The sequence below is a fragment of the Scyliorhinus canicula genome, chromosome 5 (assembly GCF_902713615.1).
Source record: "Scyliorhinus canicula chromosome 5, sScyCan1.1, whole genome shotgun sequence".
Lineage (NCBI taxonomy): Eukaryota > Metazoa > Chordata > Chondrichthyes > Carcharhiniformes > Scyliorhinidae > Scyliorhinus > Scyliorhinus canicula.
In genome coordinates this window covers 79276465-79296162 of record NC_052150.1, presented here as the reverse complement: position 1 = coordinate 79296162, position 19698 = coordinate 79276465, and the positions used below count along the sequence as shown (strand labels likewise).

Sequence of the window (19698 nt, the reverse complement as noted above, 5' to 3'; positions counted from 1 at the left end):
TCTTTTTTAAAAATAAATTTAGAGTACCCAATTGTTTTTTGCCAATTAACTGTGGCCAATCCACCTACCCTACACATCTTTGGGTTCTGAGGGTGAAACCCACGCAGACACCGGGAGAATGTGCAAACTCCACACGGACATAACCTGAACGGAATTTATGACCCTTCAACTGGGGTGACATATAAAGACAACTATCATAGTTTGTCGGGTAAAAATACAGACTAATAACTGTTATGTTGATTTCAAACTGACTAAAAATGTGGTGCATAATTGTGTTTTGGTGGAGGTTTTGCTGTGCTTAGCTTTATCATTTTGTCAGCTCACTAATAAACGGTCGCAGAAAGTACAGAAACCCTCAATTTTACATATGGTGGATAAGAGAATTATGGGAATCTTGTCTCTGTGGTAGGTTTGCATATTCTTTACAAATGACACCCATGCTGTGATGCGATAATTGACAAGGAATCCTGTTATTAAGAAGGTCTGTAGAGGTAATTAGCACTCAAGGTTGCATTTTTTAATCGGACTTGAGTCAGATAATTTATCACAGCAGTAGCAAGCTGTCAGGGTCACATTATAAATGCTTGTTAATAATGAATAGAGATTAAACACAGACTGAATAGAAATTAGGCCAAGGAGTAGTTATCAAAGGTCTGATTTTGATATTTACAGTGCTAATTTCACATTGTTTTGGCAAACAGATTGAGTTGCAAAGCATTATTTGTAGCTGGAAACTACTGAAGGATTGAAGGAAGGATTGTGTTATAAACATTGAGAAAATAATTCTCCTCTTGCTCCTAATTGATTAGAATAAATTTATTCCGTTTTTGAGGAGCTGAATTAGCACAACACCGCTGACAGAACCAGGCTCTTCAGAGTAATTAACCGACCTTAAGTTTATGAATAGAAATTTTGCATATTGAGTGAGATCTAATTTGTTAGCATTAGTAAACTACAGCACATTCAATTTAATCTAACCAATTTGTCTCTGACCCAGTTAAAGATAAGCATTTGGTTTGTGTTATAACCAGGCGACTTTAATGTGGAAACACTCTTAAGCAGAAGGAATGAGAGTTGTTAAGTTATTTTAATTCTTTTTTCATACCAGACTAGTTACTTTACATGGTTCTTACTATTTTTCCTGTATTTTCTAAAGCCAGTGGACAAAATGTTAATAATAAATTATTGATGATTTCTGGGGTTTCTAAGCTGCATATTTAGGTTCATATGTTTATGAATTACAAAAATCTTAACTGTCAACAGTATTAACCACACATTTATGTTATGTAACATCAGTAGCTCACCGCGTAAAAGCTTGTCATATAACCTGCTTTTTGTGTATGTGAGACTTTCAAATTATATCCTGCAAGTGCCAACTCGCAGTGTGAAGTATTTTGGATCAGCTTTCAGTTTCCTTCTGCTGTTAGAAGAATGTCCATTGGAGACTTTTTTCCACTTCAATCCCTGTTCCATTGTGTACCACAGTCTGCCAAGCTTGCCAAACACAGCAGGGCTGCTGTGGTGTATGTATGTGTCTGCATGTGACAGCTCCCCTGATGTGGAAAGACATTGGCTGTAAAACAGCTACTGTAGAAACATGTAAGAACTTGGATTATCATCCAGGACCTGAACAGCCATGCTGTGTTGCTTGCTGTAGTGTGATCAAAGTCCACCTTTGTCGACCCTTTGGGCTCAGTTTTATATTTACACAGACTTTAAACTCTTTGCACCTAGTAAAAGCAACTGTAAGTTACTACTGCTGTAGAAGTGCAATTTTTAAAAAATATGGTGTATTTCACTTCTGTTAAAAATAGGTGACGGTTTCCATTTAAATTTGGGAATAGATTACCAGAGTTCTATTTATTTTAAGATTGGTATTTAGTTATCATTTCTGTGTATTATGCTTATTTGGGAATAGATTACCAGAGTTCTATTTATTTTAAGACTGGTATTCAGTTATCATTTCTGTGTATTATGCTTGCTATCGCATGTTTAACCCTCCATCCAGGGCCACTAATTACTCAAATTGATGCTTAAACATTGTCATGAAGGGCAGCAAGAATATTTGAAAACCAGGGAGCAGTGAGACACCAATAACACTCATGTCAGAAAGGTATTTAAATATTTCAGAGTTCTGAGGTTCCTGAGAGCCAGCCTTCATTTTGCATTTACCTGTTTGAACAGTGTACCCACAGCAAACCATGGAATGAGCTGGTAATAAATAGCACAGAGTGAAAACAGTAATTCACCTGTGGGAATTCGACAAAAGTGAGAATCTGGAGCAGAGAGGAAGGAGGAACGGAATAGTTTTTTCATGGAGATAGTTAAGGATGTAAATTTAACAGTGGGTGATTTTAATACCACCCAATGAGGACAGTACGGGTAAGGTGTTTTCAGATGGCAAAGAGGTTGATTGGACCATCTTCCCAACAAGTTCCCACACAATCTTGTGACCTGATTTATTTTATTTTTTTTATTGCCTGCCAGCACTGACATTGGTGTTTCCAACTGAGCTTAAGACCATAGAACTTCAAGCAGAGTTGGAAACAATTTGACTTGTCGAGAGGGAAGAAAGTTTCAGACGGTTGTCACCCTGGGGCGATATGGAAATCTGGCAGTGACACAGAAGGACAAACTGACTGTTCACAGCTCTGGGAAAATGAAGAAATAACAATCCTAAGTAGGAACACCGAGAACAAATTACCCTCTCAAACAAGTTTGGATGCACTGGATTTTTGTGTGAAGGATGAGGACTCCAGGTAGAACCACCAAAAACAAGAAGGTGACTCACGTTGAGCAGTGGAAAAATTGGCATTTTAGTTGGAAATCAGTAGGAATAAGAGACTGAATATTTAGAACGGTCTAAATATTCTGCAGTCCAGACGGAGTGTCTCAGATGCTTTGTTGCTTTCCAGAGGCTGGAGCAAGAGTCATTCGGAAAGACTGGAAACAATTAAGCAAAGGGAGAGAAAATATCCAATCATCATGGTCCATGCAGGAAAAACAATATAGGAATAGGGATGCCTGAAATACTGAAAAATAAGAGTTCAGGAGATAGACTTTAGCTGAATGAGCAAGCAGTTGAACAGTTGGCAGTCTGGGTAAGCAGTCTGGCCGAGAAGCACAATGCTATCTAACGGCACTCGGGTTAGGTAGGAGGCCTCAGCGAGGAACGTGGCCGAGGCCACATACAGCCCTGTTCCCTGCACTGAGGAGCTACGCTCATCAGTCTCTGGAGTCCCCAATGTGAGAACTGACCCCTCCCCCTCAACCCCAACTCACTATGAGGGGGGGGGTCCCCCACCCTGGCACCTCCACAACACCCACGCAGGACACCCCAGGCCCGATCGCTGCCATGTGAGAAATGCCAGATTGGCACCATGTCAGTGCTAACCTGGCACCCTGACAGTGCCCCTGCTTGCTGGTAGTGTTGCATTGGCACCCTGGCAGTGCCAGGCTGGCAAATCCAGGGTGCCACCCTGCCCAAAGGCCTCCAGTCACCTGGGAGACCCCCACGAATACCATTCCACATGGTCCCCGTTTGTGGAGACCACTTTTTTTTCCAAAAAATATACTTTATTCATAAAATTTATAATAAACTTTACAGAACATTTCAAATTGTCTTGCCTGTACATTCCCATCTAAGTTACATTCATTTGTCTTTCTTCAATTCAATTGGGTAACGTTACACACGTATCCTACTTTTACAGTTCTTTCTTAAATATTTAAATTGCTTTGTTTCTTTCATACATTGTGGTATTGAAGACCCGGACCGAGGGGCTTTACATTGTAACCCACCCCATGGTGTACATTTGGTGGTAAGACCTTACACAGTGGTCTTTCCCATTTGCGCCTTGACGGCAGCTGCCCCAAGCTTGAGTGCGTCCCTCAGCACGTAGTCCTGGACCTTGGAATGTGCCAGTCTGTAACACTCGGTCAAGAACAATTCTTTCACTACTGAACAGCACTCGCCCGAGGCCTCTGAGACTAAGGGGATAGATTCCCACAGCCTCGGTTGCCTCAGGAAGCTGCATATTACAGTGAGACTAGCTGTCCCACTCTAATATGCAGATTTGTCGAAACGTGATCACAACATCCAGCGAGATTGCATTAGATCTCGCGAGACTTTGCGAGCCGGGTAGTTTCCAGGAGTGGGGTCTCCCGGCTTCTTTTGGCCATGTTGCGTGTGGCTCGCAACTTTTTGGACACAGCGTGGCTGTTCGACCGTGCCCACCACCAATGGGTGGAGCAGTTAAAACTGAGGCTGTTCAAAAGGCCATAATTAGATGAGCCCGCAGATATTTCCGAGGATTGTGGAGATTACAGAGATAGGGAGGGACAAAACCATGAAGGGATTTGAAAACGTGGATGAGAATTTAAAAATCAAGATTTTGCTTGAACATGAGCCAGCATGGTCAGGTGCACAGACATAAAGGGTGAATGGGACTTGGTGTAAGTAAGTACACAAGCAGAAGACTTTGGGCGCGATCCACCAGCCATGTTGCGCTCTCACTTGAGCACGGTGCGGCAGCTGAATGTCGGGAGAGCCCTCTAGCCGACAGTCTTCGTGCCTCGGGGGATTTGCCCAAGTCCCGCGAATCTGAAACACGCCCACAACGTGCGTGACCAAAGAAACAGGAGGAGAAGCCAAGTAATGATTAGATGGATAAGAATGAAACAGAGCGAGAGCAGTCCCGCCCAGCTGTACAACAGTGGAGAGGCCTTGGTGAAGAATAGTCTGGTCAACTGTGCCAGAGCCTCTGAATAGGTCGAGAAGGATGAGGAGGGATAGTTTACCTTTGTCATAGTGACATGGGATATAATTTATAACTTTGATAAGAACCATTTCAGGACCTTGGCAGAGACAGAATCCTGATTGGAGAGATCCAAACCTGTGGCAGAATTTTCAAGGTCCCAAGTTGGTAGAGTGGGGGAGCAGAAAATAGTGGAGAGCCGAACAGAGATGGAAACCAATTTAAATAATTAACGACCCACTTAAGTTGATTCTTTAAGGGCCACCGGTATTTTGATTCAGGGAGGCAGTCTCCCTGCAGCAGCCCAGTGTTGACACAACGGACCAGAGGCCCCGTCATGCAAAGTGTGCCGCAGGGATCTGTCTGCCTGGCTTCTCTGAACTTTGCTTTAAAACTCTTCTTTTTGCAATACCTGCCCTGTCTCCTCAATGCCCACCTCTCCTGGTGTAGCAGTAGCCATTGATCCTGGGGGCACTGCTGGAACTGGATTGGCTGACAGCTCTCTAAGATGGGACCTCCTCAGAGATAAGCTCCCTCCTCAAGCCAATTAGGGCAGCAGGGTGGCACAGTGAGTAGCACTGCTGCCTCACGGCGCCCAGGTCCCAGGTTCGATCCCGGCTCTTGGTCACAGGGGCTGGTTTAGCATACTCGGCTAAATCACTGGCTTTTAAAGTAGACCAAGGCAGGCCAGCAGCACGGTTCAATTCCTGTACCAGCCTCCCCGAACAGGTGCCGGAATGTGGCGACTAGGGGCTTTTCACAGTAACTTCATTGAAGCCTACTCGTGACAATAAGCGATTTTCATTTAATTTCATTTCATTTCATTAAAGTAACCCAGCCTGGTGGAGGCAGGCTCACGTCTGACTTTTTAGCTGGTGTTGGTCCCAAGGCCACTATTTCCACACAAAATTTTCGCCCGTGGTATCAGCATGGAATATGGCAGATGAGCAATAGCATTTTTAAATTAAATTACAGAATTGAAAAGTAAACACCATTAAGTTTGGAGACGGAGGGCAGCACGGTGGCGCAGTGGAACGTGCGCCGAGGTCCCAGGTTCGATCCCGGCTCTGGGTTACTGTCCGTGTGGAGTTTACACATTCTCCCCGTGTTTGGGTGGGTTTCACCCCCACAAGCCAAAGATGTGCAGGATGGGTAGATTGGCCACACTAAATTGCCCCTTAATTGGAAAAAATGAATTGGGCACTCTAAATTCATTTTTTTTTAGTTTGGAGACGAATGTCAAACACCTCTGACCTGAACTGCCTTGGAGCCTCCTTGCTGTTTCAGGCGTGCATACTATCAGTATTTGGGTGTAGCTTGTTTTTTCTTCATCCATGATGTTGAGCCTGATGTGCACTGAGGAATGTCAGTGACTCTTCCACTAATTCTTACAGCTATTACAAGTATGTTAATCCTCATCTGCTGCAAAATGGTTGCTATGGCACCAAAATGGTAACGTAAGCACCATTGACTCAAAACTAGGTTTAGCAATGCCTCCCCTCTTACAGACATACAGACAAATGGCTTGAGAAAGGGGGTTATCTATCCCCGCCTCAAACTCCATAATAGGAACAAAATTCAAGTTGCAGGCTTCTAAGCTAGCATTTGTTTTAGGGATATTATTTAACCGACTGCAGGAACCTGCTACTGAGAGCAGTACAGAAAGATTGTATAGGCAGCTCCATTTGTTTTGTAGTAGTTGCTTGCCCGAGACAGCTCTGTGAAAATTAATGTAGCCATTTAATTTGCCCAGTCTTTCAGACCTCTGGGTTGTGCAACTTCAATATCCAACATTAACTTGCCCATCCCGAGTCATTCACTGCAGCCCTCATATGGAGGTCAATGCAGCCATATTTTCGACTGTGGCCAGAGCCCATTCTCGTGCAGGTATGCATTGATTTCAGACCCTTGAGAGAAACGCCACAGGAGATCTGGTTTTCCAGGTGTTTGACATCACATATTAGCACTATCAGTGAGTGATTTAAAGGCTGTTGAATGGTCTTGGGGCTGTTGCAGTTTATGATGCTTTCCAAGTTTCATGATCAGATTACGGTTATACAACAACTCTCCTGTGTTTGTTATTCCCCATTTAAACCCTCTACAGATTCCTGTTCCTGAATTTATTTCATAGAAATGAAGTAATAGTGGAGCATTTTTACTTTACTGAGATTGCCATATAAACATGGAGCACCTCCAGCCCTGCAACACTCCGCTATCTCCTTCAATTCTGGCCTCTTGTACATTTCCAATTTCCTTGGCCCCGCCATTGGTGAATTTGCCTTAAGTTGTCTCAGTTCCTGAGCAGCACGATGACGCAGTGGTTAGCACTGCTGCCTCACTGTGCTTAGGACCCAGATTCAATCCGGCCCAGGTCACTGTCTGTGTGGAGTCTGCACATTCTCCCCATGCTAGGAGCGGCGCTCCGTAACTCTCGGCCACCGGGCCTTGACGCTTGCGTCAAGGCGGCGCGCCGAGAATGACGCGACGGCGGCAACTAAGTGACGTCAGCCGCGCATGCGCAGGTTGGCTGTCCCGCAAGACATGGTGGCTTGATCTTGCGGGGCGGCGGAGGGGAAAGAGTGCGTCGCTTTGAGACGCCGGCCCGACGCTTGGTGGGCACCGATCGCGGGCCAGTCCCCTCCCGAGCACGGCCGTGGTGCTCACTCCCCTCTCCTCCCCCCACAAGCTTCAAACGCCACTTTAGCGCCCATGTTCACGATGGCAGCGACCAGGTGTGGTTGCCGCCATCGTGAACCGGTCGGGAACGGCAGGCCGCTCGGCCCATCCGAGCCATAGAATCGCCGATCGCCGTTAAGAACGGCGAGTGGCCATTCTTACGAGCGGGAGGTGGGAGAATCGCGGGGGCGCCAGGGGGGGCGTGTCATTAGTCGCCCGGCCCGCCTGCGATTCTCCCACCCGGCGTGGGGAGCGGAGAATCGCGCCCGTGGAGTTGTAACGCTGGAGTAAATTGCAGAGATTGGCACTCTGAGATAAATTGTCGATGATTTAATATATTTATCTGCAATAAACATATTTCTTTAGTCAAGAAAATATATGGCTGCGGTGTGATTGTCAAGTTCTATTGTTAATTGCTAGGGATAGTCTCAATAACAATTAGGTTAACAACTGATGATTTTGAAATTTTGTTTTAATGTGAGTGATTTGCTGGGATGGAAAGAGAATTTTATTTTCCTCTTGCTTTCCTCTGAATCATACATGTTATCAAAATAGAGTCCAACCATTGTCAATTAAATCTTGTATTGGCCATGTGAGATATCGAATACGTGGAGAGTGCCCAAATAAGCTGTTTTAAGGAATGTGGTAAGGCGTTGAGTTACTGCCCTCAGCTGTGCTGTTATAAAGAAGTACAGAGCAGAGATTGAAAAATGTCCACACAGGAAAGCATGAAAAATGGTATGTAAAATCACTGGTTTTCATTCATATTGACAAAGTCCTGACAGCAATTTATCAGTTGACCGTCTTGGCTTTGGTGTGGTGGTACATTTATGTACTGTGATTTTATGTGTGTAACTGTAGTTCCCAAGTGAGCAGAAATAGCTTAACAATTTGTAAAATGGAACACAAAATAATTTTACATTACAGCAGGGAACAATGGAAATTAAATCGACTCAAGCTTGCCCACAGGAATGGTTCATCATTTAATTTCTTCACAAATAATGTTAGTTCCATGAGACATCGCTCAACATTGTCACTTAATTAATGTAAGGTTGCTGCTAAATTACCAATGATTTAATATAAGTATCGCTCCAGCTGCATTCTGGCTATGGGAAGTTTATAAACCTTGGCATTTTCAGGTCATTTCTGCTGGCAGCATGAAACACTACAGGTTCATTCATTTCACTAAATTACATTTATAACGAGGCTTGTAAGACATCATTATAGTTTAAAATGCTACCGTAGCATGTTAACTTGAGGATATAGAAGAGAAATCGAATTGGCTGGAGCTATCCTGTAATTCTCTTGAAAGTTGAAACTAAAAACCGCCCCTTTATGAAAGACATTGGAAAAAAATAATAGGGAATATATAATGGGGGAATATAAATTTTATTCTGTTGTACTGTTTTTGAAGTCGTCAATACTCTACTTTCCATTATTTCACTCGAACAACCTCCCTCCCCCATTGGCATTATACCTCACCTTTGTGCATTTGACAGCTGCCTGCTCCCTACTTTGTTCTTCACTTTGTCGTTAAAACACTGTTCCCTCTAATGTTTTGTTTGTTAATTTCAGTTGCGATTTCTGCCACTTCCTTTTCCATCCATGGACCAAATAAGTTAATGGCACTGAAGGTCATTGATCCCATTCATTTATACGCCAGCTCTTTGCAAGAGTAAACCAAAACGAATCCCACTGTCCTTCTCACTCCTGGTAACCCTGGATCTTCCTCTGCTTCAAATATTAGTTAGATTTCCCCTTACAAGCTGCTGTAATTTCTGCCCCAATCATTCTCGGTGGCAATATATTCCTTGCTACAGCATAGAAAAACACTCCAGTCTCTCTCCTTCACTCTGTTAATGCAGTGTGAGGTTGATTACCACTTATGACTGACCAGTAAAGATATTGGCCAGGATTCTCCTTTCAGGGGACTAAGTCCCCAAGCCGGCGGGAGAACCGGCGCCAACCATTCTCCGCACTTTCAAGGGCTAGGTGGATGCCGGAGGGTTTGGCGCTGCTCCAGACGGCGGCGAAGGGACGGCATGAGTTCGCGCCTGCGCCAAAGGGTTGGCATGATCTTGCGCATGCGCGGACGGCCGGCGTATTTTGGTTCTCTTCTCCGCGCCGGCCATGGTGGAGCCCTACAGGGGCCAGCACGGAAGGAAGAAGTGCCCCCACGGAACAAGCCCGCCCGCAGATTGGTGGGCTCGATTGCGAGCCAGGCCACCGTGGGGGCCTCCCCGGGGTCAGATCCCCTCGCGCCCTCCCGAGGACCAGCCCCGCCGACTTACCTGTCAGGTCCCACCGGTACGTGAGTTGAGTGATTCATGCCAGCGGGGCTGGCCAAAAACGGACAGCCACTCGGCCCATCGGGGCCCGGACTATCGCTGGGGGGAGCGCTGCCAGCGGCCCCCGACCGGCATGGCGTGAATCCCGCACCCGCCCAAAAAACGGCGCCGGAAAATACAGCAGTCGGCGGCAGGGCGGGATTCGCGCCACCCACCGGGGATTCTCCGACCCGGCGGGAGGTCGGAGAATCCCGCCCATTGTTTCCGTATTCACCCAATCAAAACTGTGGGTGGGATTTTTCAGATAGTGGGGTTTGCTGCCCACCACCATAGAATCATGGGGGAACATATCCCTACCAATCACAATAGCCCCACAGCCTCTGAGGAGCCTAATTGGCTGCAGACAGGGCTTCAGCCCTTGGTGGGGCACAAGTCTCGCCTCAGAGAACTGCCAGCCAATCTGATGGGTCAGCAGCTCTGTAATCCCAGCAGCCCTAGTGGTAAGAACCAGAACTACGGGCAGTTCCCAGGCTCTAGGTCCGGAGACCAATTGCAGATAAGTGCATGGTCTCACAGTGTGGGAGGAATTTCAGTCCTGGGTGGTGGCGAAAGGTGGTGTGGGTGGGAGTGTTGACCAAGAGGTAGGGGAATGTACCCACCGATGACGCACCTTTTACAGGATTGCCCAGTGTGGTGGGGAGGGGGTCCCTTGAAGGAGGCACTTCCCATCTCTCACCTGAGTCCTGGGCAGTCCTGTCGAGCCTCCCCTCCCCCTGAAGTCCTCCCACCGGCCTCAAAATTGATTATTTAGTAATTCCTCCAATTCCTTTGGCTGATGTTTGGGTGCAAACAGGCTGAGGACAACAACTGCTGCACCAAAACTCAAGGGTGATGGGAGTGTGCCATATTGATCCTCTTGCTTCACCAGGAGGTATACCAGCAGGCACGAGGTGCACTCCAACAGGCAGTTCAGCATTCAGGGGAGATTCAAAATCAGCTGGCTGAGAAGTTCAGGATGGAGGGAGGCAATCGGAAGGGAAGTGAATGGAGATCACCAGCAGTTGTCTGTTTTAATGTGGAGTCCGGAAGCACACTTCAATGCAATGCAAACTCCAGTGGATTTTTTCCCATTATGGCAGAAGGGGCACAGGCACAGCACCTTTCTTTGCACATTTATATCAGGTTAGTGCTGTTTCCTGGTGGCCAGAAAGGCCAATGTTATGCTATCACATATCAGACCCAAAATCCCAGCAACATAATCCCTAAAACTAAAGCGGAATACTTTGGATGTTGGAAATCTGAAATAAAAACCGCAAATGCTGGAAATATTCTGCAGGTTTGGAAAATCTGTGGAAAGAGAAAGTTAACGTTTCAGGTCAAAAGAAAGGTAATTGGCCTGAAATATGCACTTGGTGTTTCTCTCTGCAGATGCTGCAGACCTGTGAACTATATCTAGTGTTTTCGATTTTTACTCCAACATATAACATCGCACTCATCGTGCCCATTTTATGCCTGATATTCAACTCCAAGTAATCAAATTTCCAATGCACTGCAGCATTGAATCTGATTCCTGTCATTCCAAGGTGCCAATGCATTACACCATTTTAGATAGCTTTGCCCAGCCTATCATTGCTGAAAGCTTAAAATCAAGTTTAGTGAATTCACGTTTGTTACCACTCACTCCAATGTTTTATATTGATTCTTAGCACAGTAAATTTGCAGAGTTGTAATTTTACAAATACTTGAGGGCAGATTTATTTCACTTAACACGTTAATTTAAAAATCTTTCAGATAGTTGATTTACTGCTGGTGTGCTTACTTTATACATATAAATGACAGCTACATTTTTACAGTCATTATGACACTCATAAATTATTCCGTTCACTTAAAAGCAAAGCACAGCTTAAATCCTATTTACACTAGCAGATCTCCCTTGCTGTTGCTTACAGATTTTATGCTCCCTCGTCAGTGGGTTTAAAGGCAGGAAGGCATGTAAACTCCAGAAGATGGCCTTCCCAATGCCTTCCTGCTTCCCCCCTACCTGTCTGAAATTTTACAGGATGTTGGCTGGTATCGGGCAAGTACAGAATGCAACCTCCTTAATCAGTCCCCTGGACCCACCAGAGGGATCCCCCTCCCCCCAGATCAACCCTCACCAACCACGTTAGTACCACCTTTAACCCTCTTCCACCCCTCCCCGACCCATTGAGCTAGCTCCCCCCTCATCAAGACCCTCAATCCCGGATCTACCCGAGTTCGGCCCCCTGCCTGTAGCCCTAGCAGTAACCAATGCTCTGGTGGAATGAATTGGTTTACTTCATCAGAGTTTATACTGAAGTTGTAGAGACCACAAATTCTTATGACCGGAGAACTAAAAACAAATTGTGTTTGATCAAGTCAGATCCTGAGCAGACTAGCCTATGTTGAGAGCAACATGTGGGGTGAAAAACTGCTCTGTACATCTTCACTGTGAAAGATAAACACTTTCAATTCACAGTTCTGGCAGCAGTTAGTTTGTACAGTATGTATCTTCCGAACTTCCCAAGATGCTCAGTAATTCAATGTCAATTCTTGCCTAATTGCCATAATATTGTCTGTATGAGCATCTCCGCAAACTATCAGATTATACAATGCAATGCAAAGCTTAATTTTATAAAGTTATTGTCAGTGTACAGATGCTTTATTCTTTATGCATTTGGGAGGTGCAAATGAACCAGTGATCAAAAGACAGTGGCCTCATAGAGGTTATGCAGATTGCAGTGCCAATCTGTCTAATCTTGCAGTGAGTGTTGCCATCAACATATCACTAACTGGTCAAAAGGGGCAGTCTGTACAGGTCAGTTAGGAATCCACTCGGATATCCCTCAATGTATATCATCCAGTCTGAAATAGTAAAGTGATATTGCTAATAGTTGTTGGCCATCCCAGCAGAACTAACCAAGTATTATAAGATATAATTCCATAATCTTAGCCTGGAATGTAAGGTCCAACAAAGTTGCCCCAATTCCCATGCTCCTTCCTTACATGGCTCCCCACACAGATCATGGGATCTCAGAATTTCCTGTATACCTTTTTTTCTTTTCAGTGTCTTCTTGTAAAGCTGGAAAAGGCAAGTAATATAAATGTTTGGTTTACTATAGATAAATATTTAAATATTTTGCCTTTTACATCACAATGGAAAAAGGGATCAAGATTTATAGGAGTGTTGATCTCAAAATCTGATTTGTTCCCACAATGCTATGGAGATGTGTGCAGTTCTACCTATTGGCCTCTGGGAGGCTCTCTAATACCATGTTTTTTTAATGTGCTTTGAGTCCGGTCCATGTTCTAGGGATGTGTTTGGGGGGTGGGGAAAAAAGTTTACGTATGCCTTCCCTCACACAAATCTGGCAAACAGATTGAAATGTGGGCGGCCATTCTTTGTGGTCTTTCCAGTCTGGATTCATTATTTTAATAGTTTACAGCAAGCTTACGTAGCAGCAAGAGTCCAGAATTTACAGGGTAAGAAAATACGCTTTTCAGTCAAGGTTCTTACTGCAGAATGAAGGACGCATTTTATTCAGTTTTTCCTTTCATGAGAATAACAATTGCAAAATTTCAGCATCTTCTCATCTCAAAATGGTGGCCTATCTAACTAAAATGGAATTTTGAACAATACTTGTGAAGTGTCAGTAGATGCCACTACATTTAGAAAGCTTGTTGAACCCCTAGTAATTACAGAAAAAGAATTATGGGCATTGAAATGCGGGTTTATTTTATAGTTTTTATCACGTTGTTTTAAATTGACTTTTTTTTAGCTGAACGAAGTACAACTGTTGTCATACATTATTGTTGGAGGGCTGTTTTCCCAGAATGCACCACAGTTTTCATCTCTGGTCCTCCTTGGCCATTGGATATGGCTGCTGGTTATTAAAGTTTCTTTATTTTGTAATGATACTTCAATAGTGGCCATCCCTTTTTAACAACTTTTTTCTACTTAATGAAAACCCTATTATTTTGCAATAACTGTGCTTATGAAATGGATCAAACACAGAGGAAGGAAACTCCTGCTGCACGTTGCCTTAGAGGCTTTTGCATTCTTATGCACTCAGATGCTAAACCATTTCCATCCTAGCGGGGTTTCGACTTCATTTCTACTAGACCAGCAAATTATGCCACTTTGGTTTCACAGAATCTCTACCTTTCACCCACAAAATGTAATGTTATTTCTGTTTTGTTTCTGCATTGTAATATTTCTCTTTGTCATAATAAGACAAATGCCCAGCATTTTTGACTGCACGGAAAACTTTATTTGACCGTTCAGAAAGAAAGCTTTGCAAAACTGCTCAAAAACTCAGTTGTTTTGCTAGTCCACCATTATGTAGACAGTGCTTTAATCCCTTTCATGACTCCAATCTTGATTGTTTCATTTTCAAATTTGTAGATTTTAAGGAAAAGAAACTTTAAAATTGATAAAATAAAGTTGATATGTAGATTTGCTTGCAAGAAATTATGCCATTGGATTTCAGTAAAATGCAATGAAGGCTGTGCAAATAAACTTACCTGCAATACTGAATTGATTTTTAATGTCTTTTTGCTAATGGATCTCACTTTACCATTTATGTTCCTGGTTGGCTCTTTAGCACGTCGCATATCTCTGCAGATTGCCTCGTGGATTTTGAGGCAACTGCCATTTATACAATGGGTTGAGGTAGAAAGAATATTTGAAAAATGAAATGAAAAAAATGAAAATCGCTTATTGTCACAAGTAGGCTTCAATGAAGTTACTGTGAAAAGCCCCTAGTCGCCACATTCTGACGCCTGTTCGGGGAGACTGGTACGGGAATTGAACTGTGCTGCTGGCCTGCCTGGGTCTGCTTTAAAAGCCAGCGATTTAGCCCAGTGTGCTAAACCAGCCCCTATCTTTGCTCATCTAATTACATGAAGTGTGATGTTGACATAATTTCTTAGATATTCTCCCCCTCCCCTTCCTTTGCTCTAAAACAAACCAGTACAAGTCAGATGAAGTCATGCTCAAATCATATAGTGCACTGGTCAGACCACACCTTGAGTATAGTGTGTAGTTCTGGTCACTGAAACCACTATATGAGGGAAGCATTCAGGCCTTGAAGAGTAAACCGCAGATCTAGCCATTAGTGTTCGAGGACTGTGTTACGAAGCTGGAAAGAAATCTGGGATTTCAATCTTTAAGCAGCAAATGAGAGTTGGAAGCATATCCTCAGCTGCACTAAGCCTGATATCAGTGAATGGCAGGTAAAAATGAAATAGAGGGTAAGGAGGAAACCTGCTTCTTTGCCCACTCAAAGCGTCACCTGAAAAGCTAGGTTAGAAAGAGCAAGACTGAGGAGGATCAATTCATGTGATTTGCACTTGAATTCACAGACTAGTTACTAGTTCCACTCAGCTATACACATAGCTATGTTGAACCTTTGTATTAGAGATAGCAAAGTGGTCCTGAAATTAGTTGGAATTTCCTTCAGTCTTGATGTAATTCCGATGGAACTCCTGAAGAAATACCATATTTCGATAGGAGTCCTCCTTTGGAATTTTGTTGGATAAGTGTTAATATGTCCTGTGGTTAATTCACAGTTTTCACTGTTGTATGTATTTAAACATGCGCAGGAATAGAGTAGTGGGCCAGCACTCTTACCATCAAGCCGGAAAGCAGATTATTGCTTGGCACAACTACTGCTGTTGCTTTCTGAAATTGACAAAGAAAACTAACCAATCATAGTATGGTGCCTGCAATATGACAACACTTCACCAAACCAGCAAGTCTAAACCACTGGCTTCCCCTTAATCATGAAATAAATAAATTAAATGATGGAATGTGAATGCCAATAAAAATCCCAAGTACTGCAAATGGTGTTTGATTTAGACAGTGAGAGTAAGCAGTTTGTCCTGAATGTGGGGTTCTGGTAGTTTGAGAGACTGGAAGGACAACTAAAAGCATTTTATGGACTAATAAGATATCAAGAGGCAGTTATGTTTCTCTATGTTTGCCAGTGTAAAATATTATAGTTTTTTTTTGTCGCTGTTTCAGGGCCTGCCAATACTCACGAGAGTCCCATTATTCTGAGTTCCAACATTGGACATGAACTTGATCATTTCCAGCATGGAATGGAGAAAGAATCCTGTCTAAGATCGCATATTTGCAGTGCAATAGCTATTAGTCCCATTGCCAAGAACAGCCAGCCCATTCAGGAAATAAAATGTTACCTGGCACAGGGCTGACCTTTGAAATTGTTGCTGTTTTTTCAATGAGCAGATCTTTTCATGCAAACTGTTCATTTTTAAGAGAATCGATTTGGAGACTTGAACAATGGTCCTGAGACAGTGCATGAAAAGTGGCCAAGTAATAAGCGCTAAGGGTAATTATAAAAGGCCCATAAACTTGTGTTTAGCTCAGGCATCAACAAGTATAGATTATTTGCAAGTACTTTTCGAACTCAATACCTAAATGTGTAGCATGCTTGAGGAAAGGGAAGAGGTTGTTTTGATGAAAAGGGAACAGTGAACATATAACTGGCAGGCATTTAATCTAGAACAAGTGATTATTGGAAGAAATTATTGTTGTGCAGCATCGTTCCTATCCTCAAGATATCCCATGGCACTTCACAGCGAATTATTCTTTTGTAGACAAATACAACAGCCAATTTCTGTGTGATAAAAGTGCCACAGTCAATGAGTTAACTTGTTTTGGCAGTGTTGAGTTAAGAAGTAAATGTTGACCAGGATACTGGGAAAAATCCTTGCTTTTCTTAAAATCATACCATGAGAATTTTCTTAATATCTACATAAGAAGGCTGATGAGGCCTCTGCTTATTGTCTCATCCAAAATGTGCAACTCGACCAATGTATCCCTCGTCGGCACGGTAGCACAGTGGTTAGCACTGTTGCTTCACAGCGCCAGAGTCCCAGGTTTGATTCCTGGCTTGGGTCACTGTCTGTGCAGAGTCTGCACGTTTTCCCCGTGACTGGCGCGGGTTTCCTCTGGGTGCTCCGGTTTCCTCCCACAAATCCCGAAAGATGTGCTTGTTAGGTGAACTGGACATTCTGAATTCTTCCTCTGTGTACCTGAACAGGCGCCGGAATATGGCGACTAGGGGCGTTTCACAGTAACCTCATTGCAGTGTTAAGTAAGCCTACTTGTGACAATAATAAAGATTTTTATTATTATCAGGAGTGCGCTGAAGTGCCAAACTAGGTTGCACTCGAGCCCTGGAGTGGAACTCAAACCAGATTCTTCTGACTCTGGCAGTGAGAGTGCAACCTTGAGCCAAGCTGTGAGTAAATATATCATTTCACAGATAATGTGAATAGCTTAATCCCACTGTATATTGCCATAGAGGTGCACACCCACCCTGCTCACCACTGAATCTTTAAAAATCTGAAATACTACCAAATTCATATATCTGTTACCTCGCCCATATATGCTTTTCACTTGCCCTAAAAACATTTTGCACAGTAAAGATGATCATCTAAAATATTATTCCCCGGTAGAAAGCCACAGATTACATGTGTGTTTTTGTCATTGCAGATTTATGACTGATGCTGCTCGCCGGGAACAGGAATCCCTGAAGAAAAAGATTCAGCCTAAGCTATCTTTATCGTTATCGAGTACTATTCCGCGAGGAAGTATTTCTACGCCACAACGTCACAACAGCGGTAGCCTTACTCCACCAGTCACCCCACCTGTTACGCCGTCGTCATCATTCCGAAGCATTACTCCCACAGGTACAAAAGAAAAATAATCCCATAAATGAGTCTAAATCCAAATCCGCAAATGTTTTTTATCAGTCGTGAGTTAATTGATCTCCGTTGACATGGCAACTATGACTGTTGTAATTAACCATGGTGCTTGTGATCTGAGGAGTGGGGGAGAGTCAGGCCAAGTTCCTTCTTCTGATTGCTACTTCATGATCCCCTGCTAGATGGTGCACATATGTGAATGATGGCCCCTCACAGCTGGAGAGCCTGGTAATATTCAATTAGTTACTTGTGCAAAGTATCCAAGTGTTTCCAGTACCCATGGAATCATAATTTAATTCAGGAGCTGAACATCAGGTGGGGGGGGGGGGGGGGGGGGGGGGGGGGGGGGATTGAGATTGTTTAAAAAAGAATTAGAGTTAATTAGGTACATTTAAAAAGTACGGATTTGAGAGATTAACATTAAGGATATATGGTGGAAAGGAACTAAAATGGAAGATCACCTATGGGAAGTAGATGGCAAAGGGAAGTAAGGGGTAAATTAACTGAGGGATGTTTAATTTAAATAGGACTAAACTCTAAAGGAAACACAGGATGACATAAATGTTTTAACTAACAGGGGGCAACAGGAGAAGTAAGAGAAAAGCATTCAGCAGAAAGAAGTACAACTAAGATGAACACTATGAGGTGTGTTTGCTGTGGAATGTTCACAAACGAGAACAGTCACAATAGAGGTGAAAAGTTGCAAAATCAGTCTGTTAAGCATAATCTTAAATAATGAACTACAATCTAAGAAAGCAAAGTACAAAAAATTCACAAGTCCACAGAGTAAGTTAGGGATCTGGAATTGGATTGCAGATCGCTGTTGTCAAATGGAAAACCGGCGTGAAGGGTCAAATATGCGTCATGAGCATGGCCATCACCACATTGAATCTTACTGCTTTCAGATGTGCTTAGAATGGCTGGTGAACCTGACACCTGGAAACTTGAGAGGAGACAAATCCATTGTAAGACATGATAATGAAAATCGCTTATTGTCACAAGTAGGCTTCAATGAAGTCACTGTGAAAAGCCCCTAGTCGCCACATTCCGGCGCCTGTCCGGGGAGGCCGGTATGGGAATTGAACCCGCGTTGCTGGCATTGTTCTGCATTACAAGCCAACTGTTTAGCCCACTGTGCTAAACCAGCCCTTATGAGATGGAAAATTTCAATGTAAACTGCTCTGGTTAGACATTACTAATATCAATGTGTTTTTGGGTGCTACCACCAAATAGCAGCCTATTGATGAAAAATGGAAGGCAGCCAAGGATAGATTCTTGTGGGGACTCCAGAGATAACTGGAGGAGAAACACTGCGACTGATTCTTTGGGTATTATGGGACAGAAAGGAATGGAATCAGGCAAGGGAAGCCCCATCCAGCTGGACGATGAAGGAGAGGGGTTGGAGGAGTGCAAACAGGTCAAGAAGGTGAGGAGAAGGTATAGTTTACCATTGCCACTGTTACACCGGATAGTATTTCTGACTTAGAAAATTGTGTTTCAGTATTGTGGCAGGGTTAAAAACCTGATTGAAGGTATTCCAATATGGAATTCCAGAAAAGATGGGCACAGCTTTGGGAAGTGACAACAAATTGAACAAACTTTTGAAGGGAAAAAGAGGTTGAGGACAGGGTGATAGTTTGCAAGGACAGAGGGGTCAAACAGAATGCTGAAAAAGACGAGAGAAGAAATTTGCTCGGGACTACGTTTCATTGAAGATGTCAGTGAACTCTGAAAGGTCACCTGTAGATTGGAAATAGATGAAGCTTCACAAAACAAACTCTGACTACTATAGACACATTTGTCTGTCTTCCATTCAATGTAGGATATTGGAATTGATTATCAGAAGTAAATTTGAGGACCATATGCATATTAATAACCTAGTTAAAACTATTCAGTATGGATTCAAAAAGGGAAGGTCCTGTCTGACCAACCTCCTCGACTATTTGACTCCTTTAAATGATGCCACATTAAAACCTGTTAATTAAACTTAAAGGCGTGGGGATTCAGGGCAAACCCTGTGAATGGATAAGAAACTGAAAGGTAGGAAACTCTTAATTACTTGATGGAAGAGTTTTGTTGAAGCTGGGGAGGAGCAAGCATGCAGTGTGATACCACTGGGCTTGCTGCTGGGCCGTTAATGCTACTACTTCCCATAAAAGACCCAGAAATTCAGCACAGTGGGAACATTTTGCAGAAGATTTGTTAAAAGTTAACTTTAAATTAAACTG

The 19698-nt window shown here is 43.4% G+C and overlaps 1 protein-coding gene across 1 annotated transcript in view; it reads left to right on the top strand.

The window, feature by feature from the left end:
• The window catches only part of jazf1b (JAZF zinc finger 1b), a 340149-nt gene that overhangs the window by 247212 nt on the left and 73239 nt on the right, over window positions 1-19698 (top strand). Inside the window, exon 3 of the mRNA XM_038797271.1 lies at window positions 17259-17455. Within this exon, the coding sequence (XP_038653199.1) occupies window positions 17259-17455 (197 nt within the window). The remainder of the gene's footprint in view (window positions 1-17258; window positions 17456-19698) is intronic.